The sequence below is a fragment of the Athene noctua genome, chromosome 1 (genome assembly GCF_965140245.1).
Source record: "Athene noctua chromosome 1, bAthNoc1.hap1.1, whole genome shotgun sequence".
In the NCBI taxonomy this organism is placed as follows: Eukaryota; Metazoa; Chordata; class Aves; order Strigiformes; family Strigidae; genus Athene; species Athene noctua.
The window spans coordinates 155,941,021-155,957,721 of NC_134037.1; the positions used below are offsets into that span (position 1 = coordinate 155,941,021).

Consider the following 16,701-nt stretch of genomic DNA (forward strand, 5'->3'; position numbering starts at 1 on the left):
GCTATATGAATGGTTTTACCAGTTAATTAGGAACAGATCTTGGGGTGATAGCAATAGCACTCTGGCTGACTTGGTGATAGTCTGGTGCTGTAACAGGAAGTTAAGGGGTTTTGCTGCACTTGCAGCAAGAGTTCAGGAAAGCAAGTTCAAGCTGGTTGGCCTTACATTAACACAGATTTAAAACTACAATGGGTGGATGCTGGGGAGAGACATACAGAAGCAAAACTGTGTTACTCTTTGGGTTGCCTAGGCTGTGCTAACTGATGTTGACCACAGCTTTGAGTTCAGAGATAAATGTGTATCAATTTTTCTGAGTAAAGAAAAAACATTTAAAAGTTCAGTAATACTAATTGTGCAATGCTATTGCTGAAGCACTTTTGGAAGCATCTTAAAGTTGATGTTAACGCCATGTTTTTACTTTCTCTTTGAAGAAGCCTTCTTCTGTAGCTCAGGTTAAGTATTGCTATTCCTGCTTAAAATCTGTAGTTTTTCCAGTCAGTCACAACTTCTTGCTTTGCTCAATCCCTTATTTCAATTTACTTTGTAGTGATTGTAAATAGAAAGAAAATACTATGATCCTGCATGATCACCAGGACCAGAATTGTTTTTTTCCTGACTTAAGTATTACTTAGCTCAACTGAGGGCAAGGGATTCCTCCTGGGGACAGTTATGGTAAAAAGAATTTAGTTCTTTTATGATCTTGAAGGATTAGCTTCCTTTAACTTAATTTAAGGATTAACCATTTCTTCATACTTTGTGTTTCCAAAGGACACGTAAAGGTGTAGCAATTGACATTATGATTAATGCAGCAGAAGTAATTTCCATGTAGCTATTAGTAGAATGCAAATACCTTCAGATGTCTTTCTTACAGGGTGAAGGCGATTGCTGGGCAGTTATCAGCATGGACCAGTCTTAAACTCTTTGTGAAGGAAGATTGGAAAGTGACATGTAATGCATTTATTATGATGTACTCAGATTCTATATGTAAACAAGAAATACTGGTTATTAGGACAAAATATTTCCATATCATATCACCTGCTTAGGGGAAGGAAATAGTTTCCTTCCATGTATTTCCTTTGCTTAGGATGTTGTTCTTACCTACTAGGTAAAATCCGGAGAAACTTAAAGGATCTTATGTAGAAGACTGCAAGTAGTGTGTAGATCAAATTTACAGTCTTATGACTCCCATCTTTTAGCTGGTGATTCTTTTCCATGCAAAAAATACTAATCCCATACATACACAAATTCTGTCATCTTTATTTCCTTTATTTCCATACATGAAAGGGAGGTAGGAGTTAAGGGTAAAAGAGGGAAGGGGGAAAGATAGGTGTGTTGCACACTTGCAGAGAGAATACTAGGAATTAGACTTTATGCTGGTATTCTCTTTGGATTTTGTTGAGGCTTAGAGAATCCAGAAAAAACACATTTTGTATTTCGTCCATTAGTGGCAACAGAATTGCTGTTTGAAAAGAAAACCAAAAAAACCCAATAAAAAATACCAACAAAACCTCCCAGCCCTCTCTGTCCTTTGTATTCACATTAAAAGCTACAGAATGGAGAAAGCAAAATTATTTCCAATTTCAGGTGCCAGATTTCATCAATTAGAGTAATTTTGAATAAGCTTGTTGGCCTTTATGTACAGCTATGGGGTCCCCTCATGGTGATCACATTCCCTTCTGCTCAGTGTCTCTCTAAATCTCTTCCAAATGGCAGCAGTAGGTGAGGCAAGGAACTGAAGGATGAATAGTAAACCTTAGCTAGTCCTCAGATGGATGGCATGGCTTCATTTTGGCATTTTAAAAACATTATATTTCTACTGCCTCCATTTTCCCCAGGGAATATAATTTTTATTTTTTTGCAAGCAGGAAGCATCTGAGAGAAAGCTCTTGTTTCCTTCTTTAATCTTTTAACCTTCTTTGGGTGCAAGCAAGTGTAATTCAGCATCAAGCTTCCGCCCTGTATTTCAAACCATCTTGGAACTGCAACTCAATTGAAAATAATCCACATGTTTTAACACGGTAATGACTAGTTTCTCCACAGGGTAATATGTAGACAACCGAAGTAATGGATGCTGAATAAAGGCTGGAATGTGGTCGACTAAGGTTGTGTTAGTTTTATGTAGACATAAAGGAGTTGAAATAAAATGTTTATTTTTAATTATACTAGTCTATACTACATGTATGTTTCTATACCAGAGTTTATAATAGTAAATATTTTTAGTCTGATAGGTGTACATTAATAAACCATCCTGAAAATACATCTATGCTTTGCATTTTGGGAAGCAAAAGTTATACATAAATAGAAGTATATGACTATATTTCTGTGAAGCGCATTTTCTAGTGACTGGATCTTCTCTGAGCTGGCTCTTGTATTTCATTATCAGACTGAAACACAATTTACAATAGTGATGTATGGTAAATAATGCAGAAATCATATCACATTTTAATTAAGCATTCTAACATAATTGCTTCATCTGAATCAATTTATACTGACAACAGAATGTACTTCGGTGGCTGTTCTCAAGTGAAGGAGAGAGTAGTCCACTAAAAAAGATAGGATTTGCAGCTTTAATATTAAAAACTGTGTGGTTTATAAGAAAGAATGTGTCTAAAATACCTTTTATGTTCTATCTGGCTTGTTTAACATCTGTCTGTGTTCTTTGTGGTCACAGATGTATTGATAAAGCTAATCTAAAGCTAATTCTCTAATGCTTATGAAGACCTGAAAACAGTTTGGGACTTGATATTTTTTTTTGTCAGTGACTGCCAACCTGTGTTTGTAAACTAGCCTTTTGTTTTGAGCACTTCATATCTGCATTTGGCATCATAAGCACCAAGTGTGGGAGCTCCTTTCAGAAATCATACGTCTATGTGTGTATGTATAGATACACATCCACAGTAAGTTAGAATGCATTTTGTATTTGCATGCAGTGCTTTGGAATTAAAAATACATTGTTGCCCTAACATGGAAACAGAAATAAAGGAAATGCATCATACTACACTATTATTAAGACACCATTGAATTTAAGGTATTTCAACAAGTTGGTGATTATATTTTAATAGAAACCTATTTAGAAAAGGACTCAAGAAGAGCAAAACCTCTTTTTTTCCTTTATATTCTTTTCCGTTTAGAATGCTGTAATGAGCTATCGTGATAGTTCTTATACAAAGCACAAAATCAGTATCAAACGTCACCAGTACAGAAAAAGCATGTAAGATATCAAAGAAACCCTTCTCCTTTTTATTCACCAGAAATAGCTGATAGTCATTATTCAGATGTTTTTAAAAATACATTTTTTTTTAATGAGAGGAAGTTATTGTGAATCTGTGCTTGGGTGTACACAAGCACATATCTGTAATTGCCAAAACACTTGCCTGAAAAGAAAACTAAAAATCTATATTCAGTCCTTATTTAAATCTCTTAGTTCCAAATGAATTACACGAGAGAACTTTTGGTTTACATTCAGTTTTCATTAGAAAGCAGCATGATACATGATCAGCCTTTATGCACAATCCATAAACCTAATTCCAGAGCTTTTTGTAATAGATGACACTGAAGATCTCCCATAAGCCCAGTTTAAACAGATAATGTATACCTTCATTTTGATAGCTGGCAAAATTACTGATAAGAGTTGACTGCACTGAAATGGAAGTGCACGTTAAAAAATACAATGTAAAAACATAAAACCAGGTAATGTTTGGCCTGAAATGAATGATTTGGACCATTTTTCAATAAGGCATTTGCAGTTTTCAAACTTTTTTTTTTTACTGCTCATGCTTTGTAAAGCCCTCCAGTATGCATTTAATGCACTGGTGTTCAAAGAAACTGTTTCCCCATGGTCTCATATAAAAGAAAAAGTAAAATGATAAAGCTATTTATTAACAAAACCACAGCATATATTTTGAAATACTGTTCTCAATTGGTAAAGGAATTCTCAATTATTAATATTTTCCTCCCCAAAATTTAAATATTTATTGAGTTTCTGTAGCTGTGAAATTGAAATGCCAGTTTGGTTTACATCATAAAAACAATGGCTTACTTCCAGCCTTTAAATTCTTTTTCTATCATTAAAAAATATCAAGCTAATAGATTATTTTTTTGATCCAGTCCACAAACATGGTGACTCGAGCATACACTCCTGGTCGTTTGGGAAGTGCACACTTATAGCCAAATGATGTTACACCAACCAAAAACCACTTGTTACCATCTTCTGATGTCAGGGGGCCACCTGAATCTCCCTGCAACATGAAATTCAAAAGTTAAAAATTAGCAGTGTCAACTCTGAAGCAGAGCCTGTTTATAGTGTTTTGTTTGTGTTGATCCTTAATCATAGACATTGTATCCCTATCTGTATTGAGCACCACAAGTGAGATCAATCTGAATTCTTCCATGTGGAAATATTCTTCAAGATAATCCTTTTCCTTTTTTTTTTAAAGGATGTGATCTTAAGCTCTTGTTAGTCTTTCAATACAGGACTGGGTTTCAAGTGATTTTTTTTGCTTATTACTTTTATGTTTAGCCCTTAATCTTTCACAAAGCCTGGGTAAATGTGTAGGATTATTTTTTAGTTAAATCTATTAACCCAAAATGTGGTTCTACTTTTGGTCACCCCAGAGTTTCTGTAACTTCAAATTTAGAGAAAACGATGGCAAGATTTCACACACATCTTTTCAATAGTTTAGCAGATGTAGCATTGCAATAGAGTGTGGGGTACCAAACTTGATTAATCCCAAGGCCTGAGTGGGGGATGAGTCAGCCATTAGTGCCTTGTTTTGATGAGAAAGAAAACAATGACTATTTTTTGTTGTCTGTTGAGTTAGTTGAGCCAGTATTATTTTTGTCTTCTCGTGGCACTGCGAGTGGAGCTTTATGGGAGAGTTCTGCAAGGGCTCAGCCATTAAAATACTTCTGCCCATAACTCCAGGGCATCCACAAACATTCAAAGCCTGTGACAGCAGCCTAAAGGCTGAAGTGCTATCAGAACTCACTTGTTCATCTTTACTTATGGTTGAATGGTCATTGATCACAACGCTGGTCACTTGTACTTTATATCAGCCTATGGTGCTACACTGCTTTTTTTCAGTATGATGTTCAGAAGGCAAAAAGGAAAGGAAAGCCACAGAGGCTGAAGGGATGGCAAGTGAAATTGGGCTTGCATACACTCCTCCTTCTAGACTAAATTAGCCAGAGTCACTGCACCTGATGATTTACATTGTGAGGGCGAGGCAAGAGCAATTACGTTAGTGCTTCTCATCAGACTCGAGAAGAACCAGCCAGTCTCCATGACATAGACTTCATGTTGTTGGAAGAAAAAATTATGTGACAGCCAACTCTGACTACATCCTCAAAGAGAGGCAGAGTGTTATAAGTAGAGCTGGAATGGATAAAAACTAGATCCCCAGGAAGCAGCATATGACATCAATGCAGAAAGGCAAAATACTGTGGCATCGACTTAGGAAAGACCTCCAGAGTCTACAGATTCTGGGGAAAAGCTGTCTCTTTCCCTGCAATCTATTTGGTATTTATTTCTCTGTGCTGTGTTTTTCCCTAAGCATGTTCCTCTTTCCTTCATGGAGTTACTCAGCAGTAATTACTTAAAGTTTAGCACAGAAAATTTCCAGTGCTCATTTTTATCTCCCTCCGTGATTGTTTATGTCAAGATTTTTATCTTTTCAACTTGTATCCTGATAAAGCATTACATGAGCAAAATACTGTGAGGAGAAATCACAGTCATGGATAGTGGTTGTCCTGGTTTTAATGACTGAAGGGTCAGGTAGCATTTTATTCAGTAATTAGATGTGGTGTATGCTAGCAGTAGGAATGAGTGAGTCACTTTTATTTACCTTACAGGAGTCTACTTCTCCTATGTCATATCCTGCACATATCATATTCTCAGTAATACTATATTCTGGCATCCATTGTTGGCATTTTTCATTCGAAATGAGAGGAACTTCTGCTTCTTGCAATATATCTGAAGTGGGACCTGATGAAAATACAAAGTACATTTACCTGCTGTAATAAACATGTACATCCCACTCAGAACACTGATGGCTTTGTGCCTGTTCCAGCATGTTGGGCATGGTACGTGAGCAGCAGGAAGCCCTGCCTCACTGCTGTGCTATTCAGGCTTATACCCCAGTAACACAGTCACTGATTAAATGATGCTTACTAACTGATTCCTGTCTTTCATTTGTGTAATGGGACTGAATTTGGTTATAATTTAATCAAGATTACTAAAATCAATGACTATGAACTCACTGTGTGGAGATCTAGGGTATAATTAAGGGATTAGGGGCTTGGATTGTCTGTTTCTTTGCTATCATTGCATAACTTTGAGTATTTCAAGTTTTTATAAAAAATGTTTTTAATAATTGCTACTCAAAAATTTAAATTTCATTCTGACAATGTAGAAGCAAAAGCGTACAAGCAACTGTGGAAGTGAAATGGCATGTTTATTATTTCACAGAGACTCCAAATCTGGAGCATATGATATACAAACAGAACATACATTTCACACTCCAGTCAGTATGCTTGACTTCTGGGGAAAATCATTTGCACATTGTCAGAAAGACTAATCTTCCTCCTCCCCCACCTGATATCTGGAAATAAAACGTACACATTTCATGTTGGGAAAAGCAGTCATCATAATTTCTAAGGGGATGAAATAAGGTTTTTTCATAATTTAATGATCTTAGATATGTATATTTTTTCTAATAAGTAAGTTATAGCTCTATTACTTTGCTTTAGAGAAGGAACAGTGGGGGGGCATAGTTCCCAGTTTTTCACACAAAGGAGTACCTCTCTAAGCTATTCGATTTTAGCAAATCCACTTTGGAATCAGGAGCAAGTATTCCCTCATGGCTTCATGCCTGTTGTGATTTTCCAAGCAGATGACCAACCCACCTTCATGCATAATCTTGCCCCAGCCAGCAATGGAGCAGTTAATTCCTGGTAAAAAATGTTGATTTTTTTCTGGTAAGCAGATCGGTTGTATGTAAACTGTGAATGAGAAACAAGCAATCAATTTTAACCTCTTCCTCGTGTCCAGGTTTTTATGAAGTTACATAAGAAAATGTTCATTAATTCAAGCCCACTTTTTGGGCAAGATATCCAGGAAGTACTGGACTGACTCCAGAATGATTAGGTTGTAAAAAATGTACAGCCACCCCATCACGCTCATATGCTTAGCACAGTTAGAGTTTTGCATAATAAAGTAAATCTGTTTTATGGGAAAATAACAGCTCACCTGTGTATTGCACTTTGTATTGAAGGTGCATGACAGCAATATCACTATCTTTTGTACGCTTCATATAATGAGGATTTATAACTATTTGATCGATGTTTCGAACTACTATTGAGGGCTGTGTCATATCTGATTGGTCATACAAGCCAAGAACTGCTTTCCATTGAGATGGTTTTAACTGCCTCCTAGAAGTTACAAGGAATATTCACAATTACAAATGATTAATGAAAGTTTGAAAAATATGTTAGGTAAAAAGCTAATCTTTAACCTCATGGTAATTCACAGCATTTACATATTTTGCCAAAATAAATAGAATGTAGTGGATGCGCTTACTATTTCGTGATTGTAAACTATCTGAAACATCCACACTGTAGAAATATGTGGTTGATTTTTTATGCTAAGCTTATAATACATTATTTATAAAGAATTAATCAGACAGTAGTGCAGAGGAGGAAAATACATTAACTAAATTACTCTGGCTTTTTAAACTCTGTAAAGAATACTGCTGATTGCCCACCAGGCAATTAATATCAGTCCCAGTTAGAAAATTATTATGGAGTATCTAGAGAAAAATAGGTCTAAAATGTCATTGGAAATGCTGCAGCTCACAGACTCAGAAAATTGGTCTCTTCATTTTTTAATCTATATCAAAAAAGATACGCTAAGACAAATTATTACATAATCTGCACTTTTTGCTGAGCTGTGCATGCTGGTTTGAAGCTGTATTTAAGTTAGACAACTTAATTATTTGCTATTTTTTAATCAACCAGTTCCTAGTTTCAGAGATATGTTTTCAGAATGATTGTTGTACTGTTGGTTTCTGCTGATGTTTTGGTTTGACATCAGGAGGCTATCTTGTTCTCAACTCTGAGTGTTTAAGTAAATGTTCAGAATTAAGATGTGAAATTGCAAGCTCCCACTTAAGAAAATTCCAGCAAAGTCAAGATGATAAAAAGATTTTAAGTGAAAAGGAAGTACCATGACAGGTGTGAAACCTGAGGGCTTGATCCTTCTCATTTCAGTGTCTCTCTGTGGAATATAAGACCTGTTATGCAATGAGGCAGCATTGATGTATTGGCATAGTCTCCACTGCTGTACTACTTAGCTATTTATAATGAAAGCTCTACTGTAATTTTGAATATTAATGTTTCTTTTTTTTGCCATTCCAGTTTCTAGGTGTCTTCTACAGCACTTGTTTTTATTATAGATGTTATGGAAGCAAACCCTAGAAAATATTTAAATATGCATCACTTCTTTGAATGGTACAAATAACACCATCTAGAGGCTATTCTATATTGCCTAATCAATGCACATAAATCAAAATTCATTCTAATGATGCACAGTAAGTCTTGATCAATCTATGATAATATACAGGAGGAACAGGCAACACTGAGTTTACCTTTATGAGGTATGATGTCATCCTTTATAGCCCTGGCAGAGATTCAACTAATTAATGGAGGCCCACATTAATTATGGGTTAAGTGCAAATACTCAGTATTAATACCATATCTTTAAAATGCAGTTCTTCTTTGTTCAGAAAATGCTGCTTAGTTTCCATGATTCTCTGCTTTAATGTGTAGGGACTGAGGGTTTACCAGAAAGTAAAGGAGCCTTTAGCTGACCCCAAAGGTGATTCAAAACACAGTAATTAAACAGTGAGCTAGTTGTCAACTTTTTATATCAGTGTCACAAATGATTCATAACCTGATGCCTCCTTAGTGAACTTGCACATAAAACGAGTATTTCATCATCATTAAAATAGAAAAGACAAGACATGGCATGGATGTCATGTGGCCATCTCAGCTAGTTGGAGAGATGCCCCGGAGTCAGCGGAAAGAATGAGGCACTTCTGAATACGTATTAATTTCATTCTAAAGTAAATATCTAGAAAGCCTCTAAAAAGGGCTGCTCCTCAGTGATTTCAGTATGATCCTTTGAAAGTGTGCTTTGCTCTATACAGGACTGAGCAATAGCTCAGGTCATACTTCAACCCAGCTTTACTGATGACTATCCACCATTTGGATACTTGCATGTTGTGAGAGTATCAGAATGTGTTAGCTTCTGAGTGCAGTGAACATTACCCATAAACACAGTGTGCTGCTGTCACCAGCCATTCGTCACTGACAAGAGAAGCTCCACAAACAGGTCTGGAATTAAAATGAAGTGAAACTATCCAAGGCCAAGCCTCTCTTCTGGCATCACTTCCACCTGCAATCCTTGTTCCATTGTTCTGAGTTACATGGTGTTTTCCACAAGCTAAAATGTAAAAAAATAAAATGTAGATTTTTGAGGAGATATAGCGTGTTTTATGAGACTAGCTAATAGTCTTGGAAAAATAGGCTTTGTAGTGTCTGAACTGCTATTCAGAAATACTATTACTGTGGAAAAAGTTTGGCATTTTATAGCTGAAATCAAGATGAAACTTTATAACTTGGATTTAGATGTGTTCTTTCCTCAGACCTTCTGGATTTTTTATGTATGTGTTTCCAGTATAGACGCATCTCTAGTGTATACTTAACTCCGAAAACAAGTGAAGACTGTAAATTTTCCTGTGTTTATATCATTACGAGTATAGCTTTTATAGTCCATTCCCTAACCTTTCAATTCAAACTATAAACATTAGGCTTTATGAACTGAACAATTTGATTTCTGTGTGAAATATTCCCAGGGTATATGTACTTACGTTTAATGTTACATTGCAGATGAACCACCAGGTTGTTCAAACAGTGTTCTCTAGAATGAAAGTGCAATTAAATCACAAGTATCTACACACAAGGTAACACTAAATGACTGTCAAATATATATACATGCATATATATATAAGCATATATATATTTATATAAGTACTTTAGTTTATCAGTATCCAACTTAAATATATTTTTCCTACATGTTTTAATTACATTTTATTTATAAATACACAAAATTATATATAGTAGTAAATGTACATATTCCTCTTCAACGGACACTTTATTGATGTATCTTACGGAAATAAAAGTAGACTCCCCTGTGTTTTAGGGAAATGAGTCATCTGTCTGTGACAGATTTTCAATAAAATTGTAATTGCATATGGTATTTTTTCTACCTTTTGAGATGTTTTCAGTATCTTACCACTAGAGATCAGTGTGACCAAAGAATTTCAGAGGTTAGTTTGATATCACTATCATTTTACTAAGATTACAATGCACTGTAAATTATATAGCCGCATATACAGAGTTAGAAATTATTTAGCAGAGATATAAAGCCAGAGTCTGAAGAGCATAAGACCACAGATCAAAACTACTCAAGCATTTCTGATACCCAGAGGTTTGAAGATTATCTTCATAGCTTGTAATGAATCTGAACGCTGGGGACATGTGTGTGCTAGCAATTTAAATCTGATACACACAGAAATAGATCAGAGAAAAAAAAAAGTCTGTCCATGGCTAGTTTACAGTACGCATTTCTAAATAGAAGAAGGGAAGGTGTGGTGGTTTGATACTTTAAGCGTGATACAGTATTATGTATCCCTCACTATGTATGCTTTAAAGTCTGGTATCTGTTGTGAGTGAAATAATGCATGATGTGACCCAGCATTTTCTCAGTGGCATAGTGTTGCAAGAAGGGCAAGTGGGAACTGTAACCGCCCCCACCTTCCTAATTAAATCTTCACTACAGGGGGTTAAGAATGAGATATGCCTCCAGCCCTGAATAGTCTCACATAGCCATTTGTCACTTCAAGACCAATGCATAATTTTTTAAGTGTAATTTAAAAAGTGGAAACCAAATTCTGTAATTTGTATTCAAATCTGTATTGATTTCATACGGATGTCTCTTGGTAGTGAGACAGACATCAAGGAGGACAACCAGAAATGCATAAATCCATAGGAAACCAATACCATCTTCTGCATAAACATCACAGCAGCTAAATACTCTTGACCAAGCTCCCTCCATAGGCTTTAAAAGGATGGTCAGTGGTAATGTATATTAGCTCCTTTATCCAGTCCTATGCTTTGTCTTGGGTAGATGCATAAACTAGCTAAACTGACATCCAATATGTCAGATTTGTCCCTATTTTTTAACACTGAAGCTGGGAGTCTCATGTTAACGAGGGCCTTTGCCCCACCATCAGTACCTACTGATTGGTTTTGTAGAAATCACTTGACGGGCCTTTGCTTTTTCTTCTTTCTGAAACTTGCATCCAGTATGAAAACCACTTCCTTGTCTGCACTTTAATTCACCAGTCCTCAGCTGCCTCTTGGTCAGCACAAGACTGTCCAGAAGGCAAGAGGCATTGCATGTGCTGAATACAACGTCCCGTGTGCCTCTTTTGAGTGTCAGCTATGAAGCAGCAATGCCAGGCAGAAATCTGGAGTAGTTGGGACATCTGTGAGCACGATTGTCACTTAGCACTGACAAAAGCAATTATGCCTGTGGAATCTGCTCACATGTATCTTCAAGGCAGGATTTTGCGCTGTTACAAAGCTATCCTGCCAAGAAATACATTACCTAAGGGCATCAGAGAACAGTTGTCTGTCTCTGCCACCACAGCTTTCAAGTCCTATTATATTTGCCCTCCTTTGCTTCAGTGGTAGTTACTCTACCACTGTAGACCAGACAATGTGAGAAATATATTTTCTAGTTTGATTACCAGTTAATGAATTTTATTTTTTAAATTATCAAATCTGTGTGATCTTTCTATCATTCATTATATGTACAAAAGAAGTGTGCGAGTCTGTAATGGTGTCACCCTGTAAAATGATTCCTATCAGCTGTCCGGATGAAACACGGTAGAAGATAACTATTTCTGCAACAGAAATACAACAAAGATGAATGAATTTATTCAATTTCCTCCTGCATGAATCACTTTTTAGTGTTTAATAGATATGAACAGAAGACATCTTTAAATCATTAGTGCTCTTTAATATCTCTTGTGGCAATGCTGGTTTAGACATTCACTCAAGAAAAAAAGAAAAAGAGCTTGAAATGATATTCCTTTAGTTTAAGATGCTTTCACCACCAGTGAGAATGATAAATGTTTGGGATTAACAGTATAATTAGAACATAAAATGTATCTTTTATGGTGTTTTTAACTGTAGATAAAATACAGCATAGCAAATTAAGAATTCTCTCCTGCTTTGTTACTGTGTGGTATGTTTATAAAGGAAACCTGAAAGAACATGGACTCTTGCCATCCTCAATATGGTTTCAGCATTTTAGCAATTAGACAGTAATTTTCGTCCTCAGTGCTTTTGGTAGGATTCCAGAAAAATGTGTATAATAAGCCCTGTTATAAGCAGAAAGACAGTAATTCAACTAATTATGTATTTTTTTTTTTATTTGATGATGACAAGACTTTCTCCTTTTGGAGGTATACTGTAAATCCCAGAATTTCCTGAAAATATAACCCTGTGCTAATTTTACATTTTCATTTAATCTACAAGAAACTCTACCAGTTTGTAGGACCCTTCAGAATCACTACAGCTGTTATTTGGTCTGAGAAAGATTAGAATAAAATGTATTCCAAGGATCATCTCATCTAATGATTCACTACTAAATTTGGAGATAAACCCAGAAGTAATTTCTGAGTGGGACTAATTTGTTTAAATATAGATATCTGTCTGTGGATTACTTACTTTAGTAATCCACATTTAGTCCTAAATCTGTATCAGTAAAGTCAATGGATTATAGAGTGTGACTCATCATAGTTCAAGAGATGCCCTGATGGATTGCAATTTGGAGATCTTATAATAATTTTTTCTATTAATTACAGAGAGAACCTAGTGTGATAGCTACTATATAGCCATGGGTGAATGCTGGTCCATTTTAATTCTTCTACTATATTATATATTCATAATTCAGAGATTTTTAGATGAGAAATGTAAAAATAGCAGTATTTATCATTTACACAGTAAAAGTATAAAGACTTCGCTTAATATTGTACTGAATGCTAGCAAGCATCTGTCTCCTTTTAAATTTACAATAGATGGGCAGGAATGAAAGGGGGATGAGTGTGTTGGCCAGTGTTAGACAGAATTCAGCAGTAGGCAGAGAATAAAATGTAGATAGGTTTATAGTTCAGACCTCATACAGAGTCATGTTACCTCTCAGATACACTTGAGCTAGAAATTGGTATATAAATGATCACCACAATACTTTAAGTTACCCTTTGTATGAGGAAGAAACCTCACTTTACCAACCTTTTTGTAAATATTAGGCTGTGGTTAGCTGCTTTGGTGATGATGACAAATGGACCATCTCCAGTGAAAAATACAGTCGATGACATATTTGCATCCCTGGAAGAAAAGACACACATGCATATTTTTGGATATTTATCCTGTTCCACCAGTGGATTAATGTTTGGGAAATGATTATGCTGGTGGAATAAACTGCATCATTTTTTTTTCTGAAATAATGACTTCATCAGGAGATTTTTGAGGTTTGAAACTCACATGGATTAAAATGCAACTCACCTACTTTCACTCTAACATCTTATTGTAAACTTTCTAATGCAACAATAACATTGAAAGAGATGGAAATTAATTATTTTAATGGCAGTAAATTAAAAATTTTTGCTTTTCTGTGACACAGTGAAGGATTTGCAGTACCGATTGTTAAATATATGAAGCTAAAACTCACTATGCAAAACAGAACAGTAATAACGCAACCTTGGAATACCACAGTTTTGCTTTTTTGCAGGGGGTATGTGTGTAATTACAGTGATACTATACTTCTGTGCCTAGAGAAGAAATGAAACTATGTCGTGAAGAATCTAATGTAACAAATTCTACCTTCCTTAGAAGCAAAGTTTCACCTCATAGGTCTGTTGAAATCAAAATAACTGTTTATGGAGTAGATCAAGGGTGTCATATTTGCTATCGAACAGGATAGTTCCCCTGAAGTGGGGTCTATTCTTTGACTAACTTTTTCTCTGATTATGGCCTTTTGAACACCAAGAATTCTGTGTACTTTTGGTGAGATAAAATGTTTTGGTGTTTACAGCCCATATCCAGATTTACTTTATAGCCCATTCTGCATCATATACTTTGTGATACTGCATATGACCAGCTTGCAACATACAACAAATAAAAATACTTGCTTTCTCTTGAGGAAGTGTGGGGAAAAAAGATAGCTGTGGTCAGACTACACATTTTTTTTGGGGGGGGGGAACAGCCTACTCCTGTTTTACCCTTTATCCATATGTGAAAACCACTTGTGCAGGTTCTATACATAGGAAACACCTGTGTATCAAGGAAGTACCATCTCTTCTCTTTGACTGCAGTAAATCTCATTCTCTTGGGAAGTATGAAGTCTATAATCTGCCTGCAAATCTGCTGTGTATGGAGAGTAAGACTAGGCATAGGAGAAGGGAGGTGTTCAATAGCCCTGCTTTGCCACTAGGAGAGGTGTATGACCCACCCTATTGAAAATGTAATTACTGCAGCATTTTTCAACCCAGAGACGACAAAGCTCACTTAATTCTGTCTCTAGATATATAGATACATAGAGAGACTTTTTGTACAGGCTAGCCTAGCGTACAGACTTTTTTTAAATATAAACCACTTGAGAGATTACTCCAGAATGCTGTCCTGACATTTTAGACAGTCTGGAAAAGTAGTAAAGTCTGTAAGTAGTAAACCCAGGTAGGTAGAGCCAAATTCTACGATGAGAAACCAGCCTAATCACTGAACTATGTAAGTGCAAATATGTGGAAAAGGCACCAAGTTGTTTCTTGAGAAAGTTAGTGACCACGAGTTTTTACCAATGTAAAAAATGAACATGCTACCAGGAAAAGCATAGAGTGTGTAGACTATGTACATTTATTAATGGCTTACATTTTCCTTGGCATATTATGCCAGGAAACTTCAACTAAATGCATGTGTATTCTACTGGATTACTGTAACAGACCACGTAATAGGGCAAACACTACAAACCTTCCAAGTCAAAGCTTCCACCAACCTCACAATACTTGTGAAGATCCTCATACAGATCTCTTATCTCACCTCAGCATCCTTCTTGATCTTTTTCAGCAAAGTATGCTTTATCATTTTTTTTTTTAATAAATACTGAAATTTCTGGATTACAGTTTGGAAATTCTAGGAGTTTCTTCATAACCAGAGAGGCTTTCCCAGCTTTTTGAAATAAAATCTAAGCCCTTTTTTGAGAAAACCTTTCGTAATTTCTTTTGGTTTCTTAGTGTGCTGAAGCACATAGAACTAGAAATCTCTAAGGTTTATGAGTGACCACAAAAATCAATCTGTTACTCTTTTAATTAGCTTACTGGTAAATGATGAGGGTTAATAATTTCTGCAAGTGTAAGAAATCATATACTTTTCCTGGAGATACTCAGTTTAGTAACAAGAATATGGTTTGTGCTGCAGGTCCAGAAATGCAGTGTCACAGCTCTTCAATTTCTGTTAATGAAGATGATATTTTAGAAATCTTACAGGTTGCGACGCAAATGGCCTTTAAGAGGCTAATCTAGGTGTTAAGTAACCCTCATTCCATTCAACATGCTCACTAGGGAAAATTTACAGAAAACTTAGTTAATAGTCTTAAAAGTTTCTTAGACACATATGTACAGAGACATCTGTGCAGTGAATTCCTCAGATGTTGGTCATCATGTACCTAAATACTCTATGGATCACTATGATTGCATTCTCTAGCTCTGTCTCAGATGTGCTCAGTAACAATAAGCAGTAGCAAATGTTGGGAAAGATTTAGATTATGTGGTACTATGCTGAAAAAAATATTCAGAGTAAAGATAGAAGTGCAATTGTTAGATAGCTACAATTCTTTTCCCTGCCTTACAAAAACCCCAAATGATGCATTTCTTATTTGAAGAAAATATGTTCACACATTTTGTAATTCACTGTTTAGTTCTCAGGCTGTGGGAAGTTTGCAGTTTGTTTGATTTGTGTTTGAGACACAGGGCAGTGTTTCTGCTTCATCCACTGATTTTGTGACAGAAAAACAATAGCAAATTACGAATAACTAACACTTTTTTTTTGACATAAAAAAGCTTTGTTCACACCTGGATTCATATGAAAAGCTGCTGTTTTCTAACTGCTTGTGTGCACACAATTTTTATATGAAAATTTGCAAATTATAAATAAAAGTAACCTCTCAATACTTTCTGGATTTGAAATGAAGCTTCTTTAAAAATGGGTTTAAGCCAAGCTTACTAGCAGTGTCTGGTCCTAAGTGAAGCTGTGGACCTACAAATCCAAAAAAATCATTGAGACTTCTGTGGCTTTCAGGTCAAATTGCACATTATTACTTGGTGACAACAAACATGAAACTAAGTCTATCGCCAGATAATTAGGACTGTCCTAATTCTGTTCCTCAATGCTGCAAACACAGCCTGAACACACTGAGAAACAGGTTCTTTTTAAAATCCAGCACGACTGTCATTGGCTCTACAGCAGAGTAAGATCATGCTATATGTTTATTCTAATTTATCCATCAGAATATTTTTTTTT

The 16,701-nt window shown here is 35.7% G+C and overlaps 1 protein-coding gene across 1 annotated transcript in view; it reads right to left on the minus strand.

The window, feature by feature from the left end:
• Nucleotides 1-4,082: 4,082 nt before the first annotated feature.
• Nucleotides 4,083-16,701, minus strand: part of TMPRSS15 (transmembrane serine protease 15) — a 57,374-nt gene continuing 44,755 nt past the window's right edge. The window contains exons 22-28 of the mRNA XM_074900782.1: nt 13,420-13,515; nt 9,927-9,976; nt 9,325-9,499; nt 7,247-7,428; nt 6,904-6,999; nt 5,844-5,983; nt 4,083-4,238 (exon numbers count right to left, since the gene is read on the minus strand). Of these exons, the coding sequence (XP_074756883.1) occupies nt 4,083-4,238; nt 5,844-5,983; nt 6,904-6,999; nt 7,247-7,428; nt 9,325-9,499; nt 9,927-9,976; nt 13,420-13,515 (895 nt within the window). The remainder of the gene's footprint in view (nt 4,239-5,843; nt 5,984-6,903; nt 7,000-7,246; nt 7,429-9,324; nt 9,500-9,926; nt 9,977-13,419; nt 13,516-16,701) is intronic.